The following is a 15,373-nucleotide window of genomic DNA, read 5'->3' as shown; positions in this document are numbered from 1 at the left end:
CAACAGAGAAAGATGACAACCACTCTCTTATCCCTCCCATCAATCTTAGCTCTAGTGATGCTGGCGGCGATCATGCCGTGCCGGGCCGAGTTCACGGTGGTCCTGCCGGACTCGTCGGCCCTCGTCGACGCCCCCCAGAACGGGTTCTCCAACTTGGCCCGGACCGACCCGGCCGAGCAGCGCGCCGTGTACGAGATCATGGCGGCCACCGGCAATGCATGGGCCACCGCCATCCCAGACGTGTGCCGCGGCCGGTGGCATGGAATCGAGTGCATGCCCGACCGCAATGACGTCTATCACGTCGTCTCCCTCTCCTTCGGCGCCCTCTCCGACGACACTGCTTTCCCGACCTGCGACCCCGCTCATGCCACCCTCTCCCCAGCCCTCCTCCACCTCCCCTACCTCCGTTCCCTCTTCCTCTACCGCTGCTTCTCCGGCGACCACCCCCAGCCGATCCCGACCTTCCTCGGCGGCCTTAGCCCCGCCCTCCGATCCCTCGTCCTCCGCGGGAACGGCCATGTGGGGCCAATTCCGGCCGAACTCGGCAACCTGACGTCCCTCCGAGTGCTCGATCTCCATGGCAACCAATTGAGCTCTTCCATCCCCGAGTCCCTCCAACGGCTAACTCATCTCCTGTTTCTGGACTTTAGCTATAACCAATTGAGCGGACCAATTCCGAGCCTTAGAAATCCCACCTTGAACGTCCTGGACCTCAGCCATAACTTCCTCCACGGCCAGATCCCGGCCACCTTCGGCCAATGCGATTCCCTCATCAAACTCGATTTGAGTAGGAATCGCCTTACAGGTTCCATTCCAGACTCTCTCGGCAATCTAGCGAGCTTAATTCTACTTGATTTGAGTCACAACTCACTCTCCGGTCCTCTGCCGACCTCTCTCGGAAAATTGATTTCCCTGAGAGCACTAATCCTCAATGGGAATTATATGAGCTCGGCGACGATTCCAGAGGATGGTTTCGCTGGGCTAAAAGAGTTGATCACGTTGGTTCTATCCAACATGGGGCTGCAAGGACCGATACCAGAGTCCATCGGAGGATTGCTGAGCCTTCGAGTTCTCCATCTCGATGGCAACAAGCTCAATGGTTCGATACCGCAGAGCTTCCGGAGATTGGAGAAGCTCAGTGAATTGAAGCTGAACGATAACCGGCTGTCGGGGCCAATTCCTTTCAGTAGGGAGATGCTATGGAGGATGGGGAGTAAGCTGAAGGTCTATAACAACTCGGGGCTTTGTTATGATGCGAGTAATGGAAGGTCTGAGGGCATTGATTCGATGTCGGGCATTAGTTATTGCGAGCCACAGACCAAAAAGGTGGTGGTCGGAGCTGCGAGCGCTAGTATTAGCGACCGCAAGACGAAGCATCTGTCGTCGAGGACCAATCGCAGGCCACCTACCAGACTGAGCTCCCATGCTCCAACTCATAGATCTGGAATTCTCCGACTGCTTGTTCCGATCGCTGGGCTCCTGCTCTCTGTTCTTCCATTGTTGTAACCTCCTTTTGAGCACCGTGGACGTACTGGTTGTACGTGTAGATACATCTTTCTCCAGAGAATGTAGCAAGCACCGGAAATGTTTAAAAAGTACAATTACTGCGTTTCCTTACAAATAGTTTGAGTATTTTGAACCACAATCTTGAGAGTTCGGCTGCTCGGTATGAGAAAAAAAGAAAAAGAAAAGAAAGGTTATTTTGATGTTGAGCAAAATAGCTAAGAAATATGTTCTTGCAGTCACTTGGGTTCAGCTTGACTCCGGCCACATGTGATATAGACATGCATGATGTAGCATAAGGTATAGCAAAAATTGAGATAAAATTGGTTACGCTGAGATTTCATGCATATGATTACAATAGTACTTAGGCATTAAATCAAGACAATATTGTACTTTAGCAGTCAAATAGGCTGGACTGTTTATGTATTATGTTTGGGCTTAAATAAGAAATCTGGCCTAGTCTTCCTGCTTTCATGAGCCCAAGCTCAAGTTAGAGCACCATGGGTGGGAGTGGAACTCGCCATATTGGGAAAAGGATCAGCTGGACCAAGCTCGGACCAGGCTCCCGCCGTATAGGTGAACCTTGAGATCACCTCTACCCTTTCGCATGAAGGAAGAATTCACCTTCTTTCACTCAAATCTATTGTTGGATCGTCCACTACTCGCTTTGAGATGTTTGAAGAGTGTTCAAGAGCTGTGCCATGGGAAACCGAGTAAAGCCACTACCTTTTAAAGAACCAGCCAGGCTCGGAGTGGACCCACACGGCAGAACCTGGTTTGTCGCCAAACAGAATCAAAAAAGGACTCACTCCACCGCGCTATTCGCCCATCTCCCATGGACCGATGTACTCGCCATCCTCCATGAACCAACTCCGCCACCGCCGGCACCTCTCCGCCACCGCAACCATTATACCGTGGACCACGTGATGCCAGCAGAAAGAAAGAAATAATGGTGGACAATGGTGGCGGCGGAAATGGTAACGATTACAGTGACGGTGGTGGCCACTATATCATGGCTGCTAGATGTGTTGGTTTTTAATTTTTCCGAAATAAAAGCGAGAATGTGTCACCATTAGGATCTCTCTTAGACCATACGATGAGAGGAAAGTTTCAAAAGAAAGAAAAAAATTAATTTCTAGTTCAATTCCTATCTAATTTGATTCACATCTAATCCGATTTTTACCTGATCTGACTGCATCCGATTGCCGTTTATTGATGTGGACATCCATGGCGCGATTGAACCATCCAACCATCTGGTGCCACGAGACAGGATTATGAGCGCATGTGGCAGCTTCTGCTAAAAGGCAGACTCCTGTAGTTCTCAGGACCCTATGGGCTCGTTTGGTTCGCGGGAAAAGAAGGGGGGAAAGTGTGGTCAACGGAAAAGTAATGAGATGCCTCTTGTTTGGTTGGAGTTTTCAAAGGAGAGAGAAGGGAAAGTTGTATTCCCATGGGAATGTGATTCCCACATTTCATGGGAAAGTCTTTCCCATGAGAAACATGGGAAAGTTACTTTCCCATGAGGCGGGAATCACTCCATTTTTACTTTTTCCCAAAAAGTCCCTTCAGCATTAAAGAAACATTAAAGAGGCATTAAAAACCTAATTTTTATTAAGGGCATAATAGGAATTATATATAACTTTCCTAGGAAAGTGGATGGCCAACCAAACATAAGCATCTTGGAAATTTGTCACTTTCCCATGGTCAACCAAACATGCCAAAAGTATTTTCCTAGGCATCCTCTTCCTAGGAATTTGTTTCCCAGGAATCATATTCCTAGGAAGGAAAATGCTTCCTGCGAACCAAACGAGCCATATATAATTGGTTAATCTCCATCGTAAAGAGAGAGGGGACCACAGTTGCCGCGCCGGAGTGATGATGATGATCTCTTTGCCAAGAGATGCTCCATATTTCGTCAACGGAAACTTTGGACTGGCATCTTTAGAAAGGGGGAAGCACCAAGATGCATGATAGCCTAGTGGTAAGGAAGATTTGGACTCTATCTGAGTTGTTCGGATTCGAAATACGCGGACATCGATTAAATCAGAGAACCGCATACTCTATGTCCGAATGGCTCTGTATGAATATACTTTTTTTTTCCATCAGTACTGAGATGGCGCTGGAGTGACGTACTCATACGTGAATAGCCTAGTGAAATTTTCCACGAATTGAAAAGAATATGCGGAAACTTGCGATCCGCATCGAATATTCTGATGGGAGAGAGAGGGGTTCTGTCCCTCTCCCTTTCCGCCTATTTTTTCACCCAAAAAAAAAAAAACTTGGCTGGGCCCGGCAGCAGCTCAATTCGATTGGCACGGATTTGGTGGAGTTTTTGTCCTATTATTTATGGCGTCATGAATGTTTAGCTGCAGTAAGTGCTAGCTGGACTCCAGTAAGTGTTGGCCCGCCCGCACGGTCCCAAACCCCACACGTAAGGAGCCGCCGAGGGAGATAGAATGGTTGTCATGGGATCATCTTTGGACGAGTTCTTACTCTGCAAGTTCATACGTCTTTCTTTTTTTTTTAATTAAAGAAATCCTCTACCAGTACTAGTGTATCTCAAGAATTATAGTCTGGATCAATATAAGTTTAAGAAGCATGCAGTGTGACAAATATATCAGCACAAAATTGGCAGCATTACATGGACATTTGAGTTGCATTTCCATGGATCACAAGTTTGTATAAGAATTGCAGTATTTACTTATGTGCAAAATTCGCTTGCAGGTTTATCGAGGTCGCTTCTGCTTTGAAACAAGTTAAAGAAACTATGAACAAAGTTTTTTAGCTTATTCTAATTTTTTTAATTTTAAATATTTAAAATAAAAAAGGTGTAAAAATATTTTTTGTAGGTAATACCAAACATGCTACGTACTTTTCATTGGCCAATAGCCAACTTGATTTTGGTTTTGTCATTCTATAAAAAATATTGCTACATTGCCTTCCATGCGTGTGCATGCATCTAAACTCTTCATTTTTGTCACTCGAGGGACACCTATCAAGTGTAATACTCAAGCCCATCTAATAATATGTGCTCTAATGAATATATTCTTTATTCTTTTTTTAAATTATATTGTACAAATAAAACATAGCATGTTGTTGACACAGGCTTTGTCGAGTCATCCATAAAATAAATAACCGAATTCAATGATGCTTTTGTATAATCACGCAATCAACCAATCAATTTTATAGACATGGTGAGACCAAAGGTGATGTCGTTTTCAAGGCTTAGTTACTAATTAGCCACCCTTTATGCCATTATATCTCTATATATCTATTAAACGGAAGGAGAGAGAAAGTTCTATACTCTCCATAATCTAAAAACAAATTATAAAAATTATTAAAAAATTAAATATGCCATATAATAAATTTTAGAGTAACAAGAATCTTTTTCCCATCCCAGAGACAAAAAATACAACCTTTCTAGAATTTGGGTGAAATAAAAGTTTTTTAATCTATTTTTTATTAAAAATTTCACTTATTCAAAACTCTCTTTACTACAACTGGATTTCTATTATCAAAAAAAATTATGCATTAAACATATAAATTAATATACATATATATATATATATATAATTTTAAAATAAATATATTTTTACATAAAAAATATTTTATTATTGCACGTGTACTCGCTAAGTAAATACCACCCAAAATTTCAGATGCCATTTGACACATTTGAGGTTGATAATTGCCCATTAGAATTAGTATCTTCTTGGATCGGGGTTGTATTTTTCACAAGAAAAAAAAAAAGATTCACCTTTCTTTTTTGCACATCTCTACCAATGGATAGGGGTGGCAAAATATGACCCGACCCGCCAATCCGACCCGTGTTCGACCCGCCATAAACAGGTTTGGGTTTGGCCTAAACAGGTTTGGGTCGTAAACAGGTCGATCTGTTTAACCTGTTTATTAATTGAGTCGGATACGGATTTTAGATGTCTGACCCGTTTAACCCGTTTAACTGTTGGGCAGGTTAAACAGGTCTAAACAGGTTAAACGAGTCTAAACAGGTCTAAACAAGTCGGGTTGGGCAGGTTAAACAGGTTGGATTGGGCAGATGAAACATGTCTAAACAGGTTAAACGGATCAGGTTAGGCAAACAGGTTAAACAGGTCGGGTCGGTTTGGGTAAACAGGTTACCTGTTTATTAAACAGGTTAAACGGGTCGGATCGGGTTACCTGTTTAATAAACAGGTTAGGTTCAGGTTGTAATTTCTGACCTGTTTAATAAACAGGTCGGGTTCAGGTTTATGATTTTCTGACCCGACCTGCATGTGACCCGACCCGTTTATGACCCAACCCGACCCGATTGCCACCCCTATCAATGGATCGTACCACAATCGTTTTTGGATTTATACAAATAAATACATAAAAAAAAGTTTAGAATGCTTTGCGATATGTGCAGGGTGATTGATGTAGCTAAAGAAGATCCAACATTTTTTTCGCGTGATCCCATTCCTCGCGGCAGCCTTGGATTTTAAACCGGAATCCAAACCGCACGATAAAATCCTTTGCGGCGCCGAGCCGCTCGGTTTCTCCGACCGTACCCAGTGTTCAGTCGACGGTCCACCACTTAATCAATGCCTCATCAACCAAACCAACCCCACCACCCTCTCATTGCCATCGCCATCTCCATCTTTTCAATAAAGCCACATGTGGTCCAACCATGAGATCCACACCATATGGCACGAAATAATTGGCTCTAATTCATCGGTCTGTGAGATAACAATAGTAATGGAATCATTTTGGTAGCAGGATTGGGGCCCCAAAATATTTTATTTTTCTTGCCCGTGAAAATCTTAAAACCTCTTCCCGGTACTGCTTCGACTTGACTTTCTTCCTCCATAAAAACTCTCTTCACAATTCCCACAAAAAAAAGGGGGAAAAGGAAAATTCCAGCCTAAGATTAGATTAATGAAGCCCACTTAACTGGCTCTACTTCCCTTCTTTTTCTCGGGGTTGGCCAGATCGCGGGTTTGGTAGCGGCGGGACAAGAATGCAGCAATGGCGGCCGGAGAACGCGGCCATGACCTTCGACGAGGTATCCATGGAGAGGAGCAAGAGCTTCGTCAAGGCCTTGCAGGTTCCCTGCTTCTCTCTCGATCTGATTTTTTTTTTTTTTTTTTAAACCCCCAGATCTGATCGGGTTTTATCTGTTCTTTGCTTCGGATCTTCCGACCTTTTCTTGCCAGTTCGATTTCAATTGTTTCTAGGGTTTCTTTGCTTCTTTTTCTATTTGCATTTATTTTCCTGGTATTTATTAATTAATTCCTCCTTGGGACAAACTCTTTTTGGAGCTCAGGGCTCCATTTTTTGTGACTCAACAGCAAATAAGATTTCTCTTCAGATCTCAGGTTATTCCCAACGCCTCATTGATTTTTAGATTGGACGATTTAAAAAGGGTAATTGGTCTTGGAATCTTGTCCTTTATATAGTTATGGATGGGTCAAAGATTGGTTTCCTCTTGAATAGGAGATAGCTGCAAGAACGAGCCATGGAGTTGTATGTAAATTTTTATGGTATCATTTCTTGTTTCTTGGCTTTCCCATGTATGCGGTGTCATGTATTTTATTTATTATGTCTTTAGGCGATCTTTTTTAAATATCTTAAACAGTCTTAAAAATTATTAATGCTGTCCTTCTTTTTAATTTTGTATGTACTATTTGAATGGTATATGCTGTTGTTATTGACTGGGTGCAGGAACTGAAGAACTTGAGGCCTCAGCTTTACTCTGCTGCTGAGTATTGTGAAAAGTCTTACCTTCACAATGAACAGAAACAGATGTAAGATTTCTTGTTGCACGAATTTCCTTTATAAGTAGTTGTATTGATACTTTATCTGCATTCCGTCATGAAAAAAATTATATGCATGAATTATAAGTATTATGCCTGCCTTCTAGTTCCAGGATTGGAAGAATATTTACTAGGCTAACCATGTTGACAAGTGTTTGCTGTTCATCAAGATGCCATTTATGTTTTTATATTTGAAAAACATCGTGATCAGCATGCAATTGAATATAGATGTTGCAATGCACAATCTCAAGATTAAGCATCAATTTTTGGATTGGATCTGGTTGTGAAATTGATAGGTATACTGTAATCGAACATTCTATCGTTCTTTATCTTCTATAACCTATCATGCTCCACCCTTCCCTCTACTTGCATTGGTATGATATCAGAGACCAACCTGTGAATACCATGGGAATTGAATATGCAATTTTTTGATGTTTCCAGTCCAAGGAAATACGCGAGCTCTTGGGATTTAATGTACAATGCATGATTTTCCTCTTTGAAATCTGCAGAAAACATTTTCTGTCAGCACTGTCCCACCTGAAGTGATGTTCTCTAATCAAGGTCTCCTCAAGCATGTAAACTTATTTTTTTTTTTTTTTTTTTGGTAAAAAACGGCTACTCAATCATATAGATCTAACATAAGTACAGCCTGCCATGTCCGTAGAAATAAAAGACAACAGAGAAGAAGGAGCGTCTACAGTAGACGTCCACAAAACATCCCCGGAATGCCGGGCCACAAAAGAGGCGACCCAATCTGCGGCCCTGTTCGCCTCTCTAAACACATGACCAATCTGGAAACCGACCATCGTCTGAGCCATCCTCCGAGTCTCCCAAATGAGGGGGTGACCGTCGCCGTACCTGTCCGCCCCCCGGATCCAATCGATCACCACCGCAGAGTCTCCCTCGAGGAACACCCTCTCGACGCCAAGAACCTGCCTGGCATAGGATAACCCCTCCCAAGCAGCCCGTAGCTCCGCACCAACAACTGTAATCCCAGGTGTCCGACGCCCACCTGCAGCCACCAATCTACCACCGTGATCCCTGATCACAAAGCCGACCCCTCCAGTCAACCCGTCTAATGACCTACTGCCATCGAAGTTTACTTTGAGATAGCCAAGGGGTGGGGGAACCCAAGAGACAGTAACAAACAGGGGCGCTGAAACAGCGAAAGGAGAACCCCAGATGTCCCTGGCCATCCCAGAAGAAAACTCAGTGGCAGCCACCATAACCTCCCTCGCATGTCGCGCCGCCCTGTCCACCACCATCCTCGGAAGCCCCCGCCTCCCCTCAAATATGCCTGCGTTCCTATCCAACCAAATGTGGTAAGACAGGTACGCCCTCAATATCCCCTCTGCTGCCAACCTGGGTCTAGACATGGAATCTCTCAGCATCCGCAGCAGATCCTGTGTTGAGACTACCGCATCAATCAGGGGAACCGAAGAGCACTGCCAAATCTGTCGAGCTCTAGGGCACAATAAGAGAACATGCTCAATAGTCTCTACGATATCACCGCACGTCTCACAAAACTGAGATACCCCCATACCACGCCGAACAAGCAAACTCCTCGTCGGGAGACATCCCCACGCCACTTTCCAGATAAATAGTGCCACCCGTGGGTGAATCCGTAATCTCCAAATCCATCCTCCCTCAATCTGTCGCGCTGGCGTCCTGCAGAACAATGCACAAAGATCCCTGGCCCTCACCCGCGACCGCCCCGTCGGAGTCCAAAGCAGCCTATCCGACACCCCTCCAGAGGGAATAGGCAAGGCCAAAATCATCTCCGCCAACTGCTCACCAAACACCTCCCTGATCAGCCCCACCCTCCAATGACTCCCCTCAGAATCCAGCAGATCCCTGACCCTACACCCGGCTAGTCTCGCAGAGTCCACCATGGTCGGCAGACGACAAATCGGCCAATCAGTCACCCAGCTATCCTCCAGCACATCTATCGAGTGCCCGTCACCAATCACCCATCTGATCTCCGGAAGCACCACCATAGCCCTGGCACACATCACTCGCCATGTAGGAGAGAGGTGACGCTCCATCCGCCCCCCAGGCACCAAGACACCATATTTGGCCCTCATCAATGAGGACCACATACTCTCTGGCTCAAGCACAAATCGGGCAACATGCCTCGCCGCTAACACCTCCCGTCTCGTCATCAAAGACTGCACTCCCAGCCCCCCGGCACTGGTCGGCTGGCAAACACTCTCCCAGGCCACCAAGTGGATCCCGCCTCTGCCACTCCTCCTCCCCCAGATAAACTCCCTGAACAACTGCTCAAGGGACCTCAAGACTGACACCGGAATATCGACATGGGATAGAAGATAAATAGGAACAGATGAAAGTACAGAGCGTACCAGTACGATCCTCCCCATCATAGACAATGAATGGGACTGCCAGCCCTCCAGTCTCCGTCTGACGCTAGTCACAAGGGACACACAGTCCCTAATCCTCAGACGACGACCACATAAAGGTACCCCCAAATAAGACATCATGCCCCCCTGTTCTCCTACTCCTAGAACCTCCAGTATAGAACGCTTCAGCGCCCCGCGCGTCTTCGGACTAAAGATAACAGCGGACTTGTCCAAATTGACCTGCTGCCCAGACAGAGCACAGTAATCCCGAAGAATCTGATCTATAACTCGAGCCGACTGTCTCGTGGACCTGGCTAAAAGCATACAATCATCAGCAAATAACAGATGGGAGATCGCCACTGCTCCCTCCACCGGTCTGTAAGCCTCCAGCTCCTGACTCATCACTGCCTGCCGCAAGAATCTAGACAATGCATCCGCACAAATAATAAACAGCAATGGAGAAAGGGGACAACCCTGACGCAAACCCCCAGACGACGAAAAGAAACGGGAGGGCGAACCGTTCACCAAAAGAGCAAAAGAGGGCCCCCTGATGCAGCTCATCGCCCACCTGATCCATGTCTCATGCACCCCAAACAACCGCAAGGACTGCTGCACAAAGTCCCACCTCATCCTGTCATAAGCCCTCTCCATATCAAGCTTGACCCCCATCAAGCTTCTCCTCATCGGAGCTCTGCTAAGATCAAACATAGCATGTAAACTTATTATTCAAAAACGTAAATTTAACTGTTATTTTCTAGTGGCATTTCAAAGTTATGTTTGGATCTGAAATACTGTGAAGGATGTTCTATAATGAAGAAAATGTAGTTGGCATTGTTTTTGGTTGGCAGATGGTTCTCATATATATTAGTACTCCTTTTATACACATATTTTATAAAGCACATACTGATTCTGATGCAATTTTCCTCAAAAAATGATGCCGACTTAATAAATGAATTGTAAACTGCAAGTAGCATCTATAGGCGCAAAATATATGCACCCTTGAGGGCAAATACTTCAAAAAGATTGGGTTGTGCTCAACTTTTAAATTGAACTTTTTGGGCTGTTTAATAATGTGAATAAGTGCATTTTAAACATTCATATTCATTTTTTATTTTAATAGATACATCATACATCATGTATAGCTCATTCATGCATTTCTACTTCCAGTAGAAGTCACTGAAAACATCATAATCCATATGAGGGCTTTAAACTACAAACCAACAGTTTTCAGAAAAATAATGCTATGGACAGCAATTTTTACAAGAAATATGCTATAAAAGTTTTAGTGTGACAATTATAGATCAAAGAAATGTGTATAACAAGGTTCTTTAGTTACAAAAGCATACTAGCCTGTATACTATGGTTAAAATTATACTCTCTATTGATACATAGTTAAATCTCCCTCTAGTTATTGAGTGGTATGTTTGCTTTTGTTATGGCATCAGGGAGTATGACACCAGAAGTATGGCAATTGAATTTTTTGGACTGATAACGGAATTATGTAATTCTAATTGATGGCATTGACATAAAAACTAAACTTTATTTGGCCTCAGAATACAAATTTCTAAATTTTGGTATAAGAAAAGTCCTAGGAATGCAAGTTCAGAATTCTACAACGTAAATTTTGAGAATAATGAGTGTTTATGTCATTCCAAGACAAGCTGCTAATAAAAGAATCCATGCAACAAAGTGCTTCATTGTCTCTGGATCACTGCATTGATCAAGTCTCTTACCTCTGGTTGCATAATATTTCTCTTGGACTAACATAGACTCACTGATCTGCAACAAAAATTTAGAATCATCTGAATTCTCTTGAACTAACATAATGTCACTCATTTGTGAGAATATAGCCTTTTCTCTTATTTGTGATGGATAAGCAAAATGACCAATAATTTTCAAAACATAAATCTAAATATGGTTGGCAATCACAAGTACTGTTGAATTTTATGACTGAACTGAAAGACATACATTTCTTTGGATTCTGCAGTGTTTTTGCAAAATTCAGAATATTTCATGTGCATATAATATTTGAATGATATCTGAAATCATGGTGGTGCTGCCACGATAATCATCTATTGAATTTGTGTTAAATATCTAGATTTCCAAATGCACATTTCGCTTGCTTTAGTGTGAAAATGGAACTACATATTTTTATTAGGGTACTGGATAATCTGAAAGATTATGCTGTTCAAGCCATTGTCAATGCAGTAGATCACCTTGGTACTGTTGCTTACAAGTTGACAGACCTGTTTGAACAGCAAACATTGGATGTTTCAACTGCGGAGCTAAAGATTTCATGTCTGAACCAGGCAAGTATTCTATAATAGCATGAACTTTCCCTTAAAATATCTTGGATGGAAACTAATGTTACTGTCTTGTTTTCAGCAAATTCTTACTTGCCAAACATACACTGATAAAGAGGGTCTTAGGCAGCAGCGAATGTTCACAAATACTGCAAGACATCACAAACATTACATTTTACCAGGTAGGAGTAACAACTGATTATATCTTCTTTGAAGAAATGACGAGGAAGTATATTTTTAACTTCTCATTTCAATTCCCAAGCTAGATTCTGTCAGCAGAAGGATGCAGAGTTGTTCACAACTACAGATTGATGCCAATTTAATTCATGTTCAAGCAAAACCTCGTCCTGATCCTCCAGGTGCTGGGTATCTGCACTTGATGCTCTTTCAATTATTTCTATTGTGTCTCTCCATATATTTGTGTATTCATGCTCTATATCATGTTGATTGGCTTAAAGGCAGCCCTGCATCAAAAACTCTTTCCTGGCTTCTAGCCTCTGAGACCAACTCTGCATCAGATGGAGCACCTCGTGAAGTATCAGGGCAAGCTTATGCAGCTTTTTCTTTTATCCTCTCATCCCTGTTCCTATTGATTTATTAAGGATACAGAAACCCCAAATAAATGGTTCTTTTTTTTTATCTCTGAGCTAAAAGGATTTTTTTTCTCTGGGTGCAGCACTGGAGATGCTAAAGCTCCTAAGATAACTTCTGAAGTCTTCCATCTTTTGAGTATCGTCCATTTGGAAGCTTTCAACTTAATATGTCGCTTTGTTTCTTCTTATATTATGTGTATCGATAGCTGCATAGCTTTGGAGCTATTTTCAATATTTGTATGTGACAAATGTTTTATTTTGAATTCATGTAAATTTCAGATGCAGAAGACGCTGCTGCGCCAATGCCCTTATCAACTCATCTTCGGTCAGCCAGTTCAAATCCCACTTCTTATACAGCTTTGCACTCGTTTGGCATTAGGGTAAAAAGTTAACCACTGCAATAAGTTTCGTTTTGCAAATCTATTATTGAGGGAATTTGTTTTTTACTACATTTGCAAAAGTTCGTATTCACGGGAAGAAAGTCATTGTAAACAATGGGAACATTACTTACTCTAATTGCTTGCAGTTACTAGTCCTTGCTGCCCATCATCTTCACTGAAAGCTGCATTCCTTATCACTACTAGATCAGCTAAATCCTTTCTCATAGTCTCCATCCAAGTTGTCTTAGTATTATCTTGCTTTTACTTGACCATTTAGCCAATGAAGTAGATGCTCCACTTCTTTATGTAAAAGATTTATTACAAAGCATATCCTAAAGTGCAGGTGAGGCCCTTTACTCTGTTATGGTCCCAGCAATCTGGTGTCCTGAGAGGGGCAGATTGGGGACTGACCTAATTTTTGGCCCTTTTTTTAATTTTTGCACAAAGGGGCTGCCTTAGGACTCGAACTTGCACCATTGTGCTTGTCAGCCCAAGCACCGTTCTATAAAGTGAATATGGAATTTCCTAATTTATCATGAGAAAAAGGAAATATTGATGAACTGGTGTAGAAATTCTTTGGCATTCACATTTCATGTCTCTTAAAATTTAATTAGCTAAAGTTGGATAATATGACATTTTTCTCATCTTTTGCTGAAATATTACAAGATAATAAATTAACTTGCAATTTCATTTTGTAAGCTATGCTTTATATCTGCACGTGCATTGCTGTGTATTAAATTATGCATACGCTCGATATGTTTCGCACGTAGATACTTCTGTGCACGAAATGAGCAGTTGTCTCAAAGCAATGCTTATCTTTTTTGCTTTCTGTAACTCAAGCATTGTACAAGTAGAAAGTTCGCTTGTCCATGCTTGTTAGATTGGCCTGGGGCATAATTCTCAAAGTGATGTACTGTGAATTATCTTACATAAGAGAAGGGAAGAATAGGAGGTGCTGCCGATTTAACTGCTATTACTTCTGTGATTACATAACAAAATCTATGTTTCTACTGGAGGTAAGCTCCCTATGGTGGAAAGCTACCACTGCATCTTATGAGTAGCTGTTTTATTTCTTGTCAGGATCCTGTGGAGCCTTCAAAACCTTTAATCACATTCAGATCCTTTGACAACCCTGGACGGCTTCAAATTTATCGGCCTCCTGTTCGCAGTAAGAGCTTGCTGTCAGCATTTTTTGCCAAAAACAAATCCTTAAAGCCAAGAAAGGCTTCTGTCTTGTGATGGTTTTCTTCACCAACCAACGCACTCGACCTGCCAGATTTGCTTGGTTGAATGTTTTTTGCAAATAGGCCTAATTGGTGACGTAGTCAGTGCACTCTGTACAACTTTCTGTGATTGCTGGATGTATTTATCTATTAACTGGTTATAGTTGTGTGGCTGCTCTGTCACTCTATATCTCTAGGTCTTTTGCAGCATGCCCTAGTTGACGAGGTGTTGCAAATCATAGGACTATTTTTGTGTGATATTTCATTATTGTAAAGAGGCTTGAATTACTCTATCAAGATGCCAGAAACAGCCAAGACATCGTAGTCTAATTCTTGAGGATCTGTACTTGTATTAAAGCTGGCTCAAGTCGTGCATATCTATTTCTACAGATTTAGTTATATTTGAAGCCTATATTCATTTGGGGTGTTGGGATGCTGCATTAAAGGCCTTTTGGCACTTTTATGCTTTTAAAATTGATTTAGACGCTGCAGTTCAGATACCTTTTCCGCAAGAAGAAGAGTAAAAAACCTTCTAGATGATTTAATTAACACAATCAAAGGATCTGGATACAGGGCGGCTGCACAGATTAATTTAGTTTCTTTTTTAGGTATGCTTTTCAAGAGTTTCTAACTTTATTGTGTTCAGATGTTTCCCATTTGGCAAGAAGACAGTATTTTCCTTTTAGTTATTGTTTAGTTTAATTGACAGAGAGTTATTGTCTAGCTACATTCCCTTCAACTAATGTACCTTTTAGCCTTGAAGGGGACTCCTTTGTCCTAACAGGCTTATACTGTGTCTCCATTTTTTTGAGCAGTCTTCAGCCCACTCTGTCTACCGATCTGTCCTAGCAGTGACGGATGTTTCTGAGTTGGTCGGTTCTGAAAGCATGGATACGTTAGTGTACTGGAAGACCTGTTGACCTCTTTTTTGAAGCCATTAAAACCAAAATCCATTTGTGTCATTTGTCCTCGGTAAGTGTTATAACTTATTTCTCCAGCATATTAAGCTACCTGAGCTTCACCTGTAGCCTATGAAGGTCATCATGAGATGCCCCCCGATGGAAGGTTGAGGAAGAAAACCTAGCCACGCGATGTCTCCTTAGGAGTGGAAAGCGTACGAGGAAAAGAGGTCGGAGTAGAGATTCAGATATCGGATACACATTGGATTCCGATAAAAATTTTGGTGTCCGATCGGATCCACATATAGATTACGGTATCTACTTAT

At 42.5% G+C, this 15,373-nt stretch overlaps 2 protein-coding genes across 6 annotated transcripts; both read left to right on the top strand.

The window, feature by feature from the left end:
• Positions 1–1,617, top strand: LOC103716032 (protein TOO MANY MOUTHS). The gene has a single exon (XM_008803877.4). It carries the CDS (start codon positions 13–15, stop codon positions 1,504–1,506), a length of 1,494 nt encoding a protein of 497 aa, XP_008802099.1. The 5' UTR covers positions 1–12; the 3' UTR covers positions 1,507–1,617.
• A 4,714-nt stretch (positions 1,618–6,331) lies between these two features.
• LOC103716001 (probable protein ABIL1) lies at positions 6,332–14,549 on the top strand. 5 transcript variants are annotated; one of them, XM_008803824.4, is made up of 9 exons: positions 6,332–6,583; positions 7,201–7,283; positions 11,808–11,958; positions 12,035–12,134; positions 12,219–12,311; positions 12,411–12,495; positions 12,629–12,681; positions 12,825–12,925; positions 14,006–14,549. In XM_008803824.4, exons 1-9 carry the CDS (start codon positions 6,497–6,499, stop codon positions 14,162–14,164), a joined length of 912 nt encoding a protein of 303 aa, XP_008802046.1. In that variant the 5' UTR covers positions 6,332–6,496; the 3' UTR covers positions 14,165–14,549. The 5 variants fall into 5 exon arrangements, with proteins under 5 accessions (XP_008802046.1, XP_038972643.1, XP_038972642.1 ...); XM_039116715.1 differs by having other exon boundaries at positions 11,894–11,958; positions 12,219–12,495; XM_039116714.1 differs by having other exon boundaries at positions 11,858–11,958; positions 12,219–12,495.
• The last annotated feature ends 824 nt before the right edge of the window (positions 14,550–15,373 follow it).

Source organism: Phoenix dactylifera, unplaced genomic scaffold (genome assembly GCF_009389715.1).
Source record: "Phoenix dactylifera cultivar Barhee BC4 unplaced genomic scaffold, palm_55x_up_171113_PBpolish2nd_filt_p 000121F, whole genome shotgun sequence".
NCBI classification, from domain to species: domain Eukaryota; kingdom Viridiplantae; phylum Streptophyta; class Magnoliopsida; order Arecales; family Arecaceae; genus Phoenix; species Phoenix dactylifera.
This window is presented reverse-complemented; position numbering and strand designations above follow the sequence as displayed.

What these genes read in the sequence shown, in the direction of transcription:
- LOC103716001 (XM_008803822.4), top strand. Translation starts at nt 6,497, where the DNA reads ATGCAGCAATGGCGGCCGGAGAACGCGGCCATGACCTTCGACGAGGTA. An exon ending in CACAATGAACAGAAACAGAT is followed by an intron (nt 7,284 to 11,807) that starts GTAAGATTTCTT and finishes TATTTTTATTAG; the next exon opens with GGTACTGGATAATCTGAAAG. An exon ending in TGAAGTCTTCCATCTTTTGA is followed by an intron (nt 12,682 to 12,824) that starts GTATCGTCCATT and finishes TGTAAATTTCAG; the next exon opens with ATGCAGAAGACGCTGCTGCG.
- LOC103716032 (XM_008803877.4), top strand. Translation starts at nt 13, where the DNA reads ATGACAACCACTCTCTTATCCCTCCCATCAATCTTAGCTCTAGTGATG.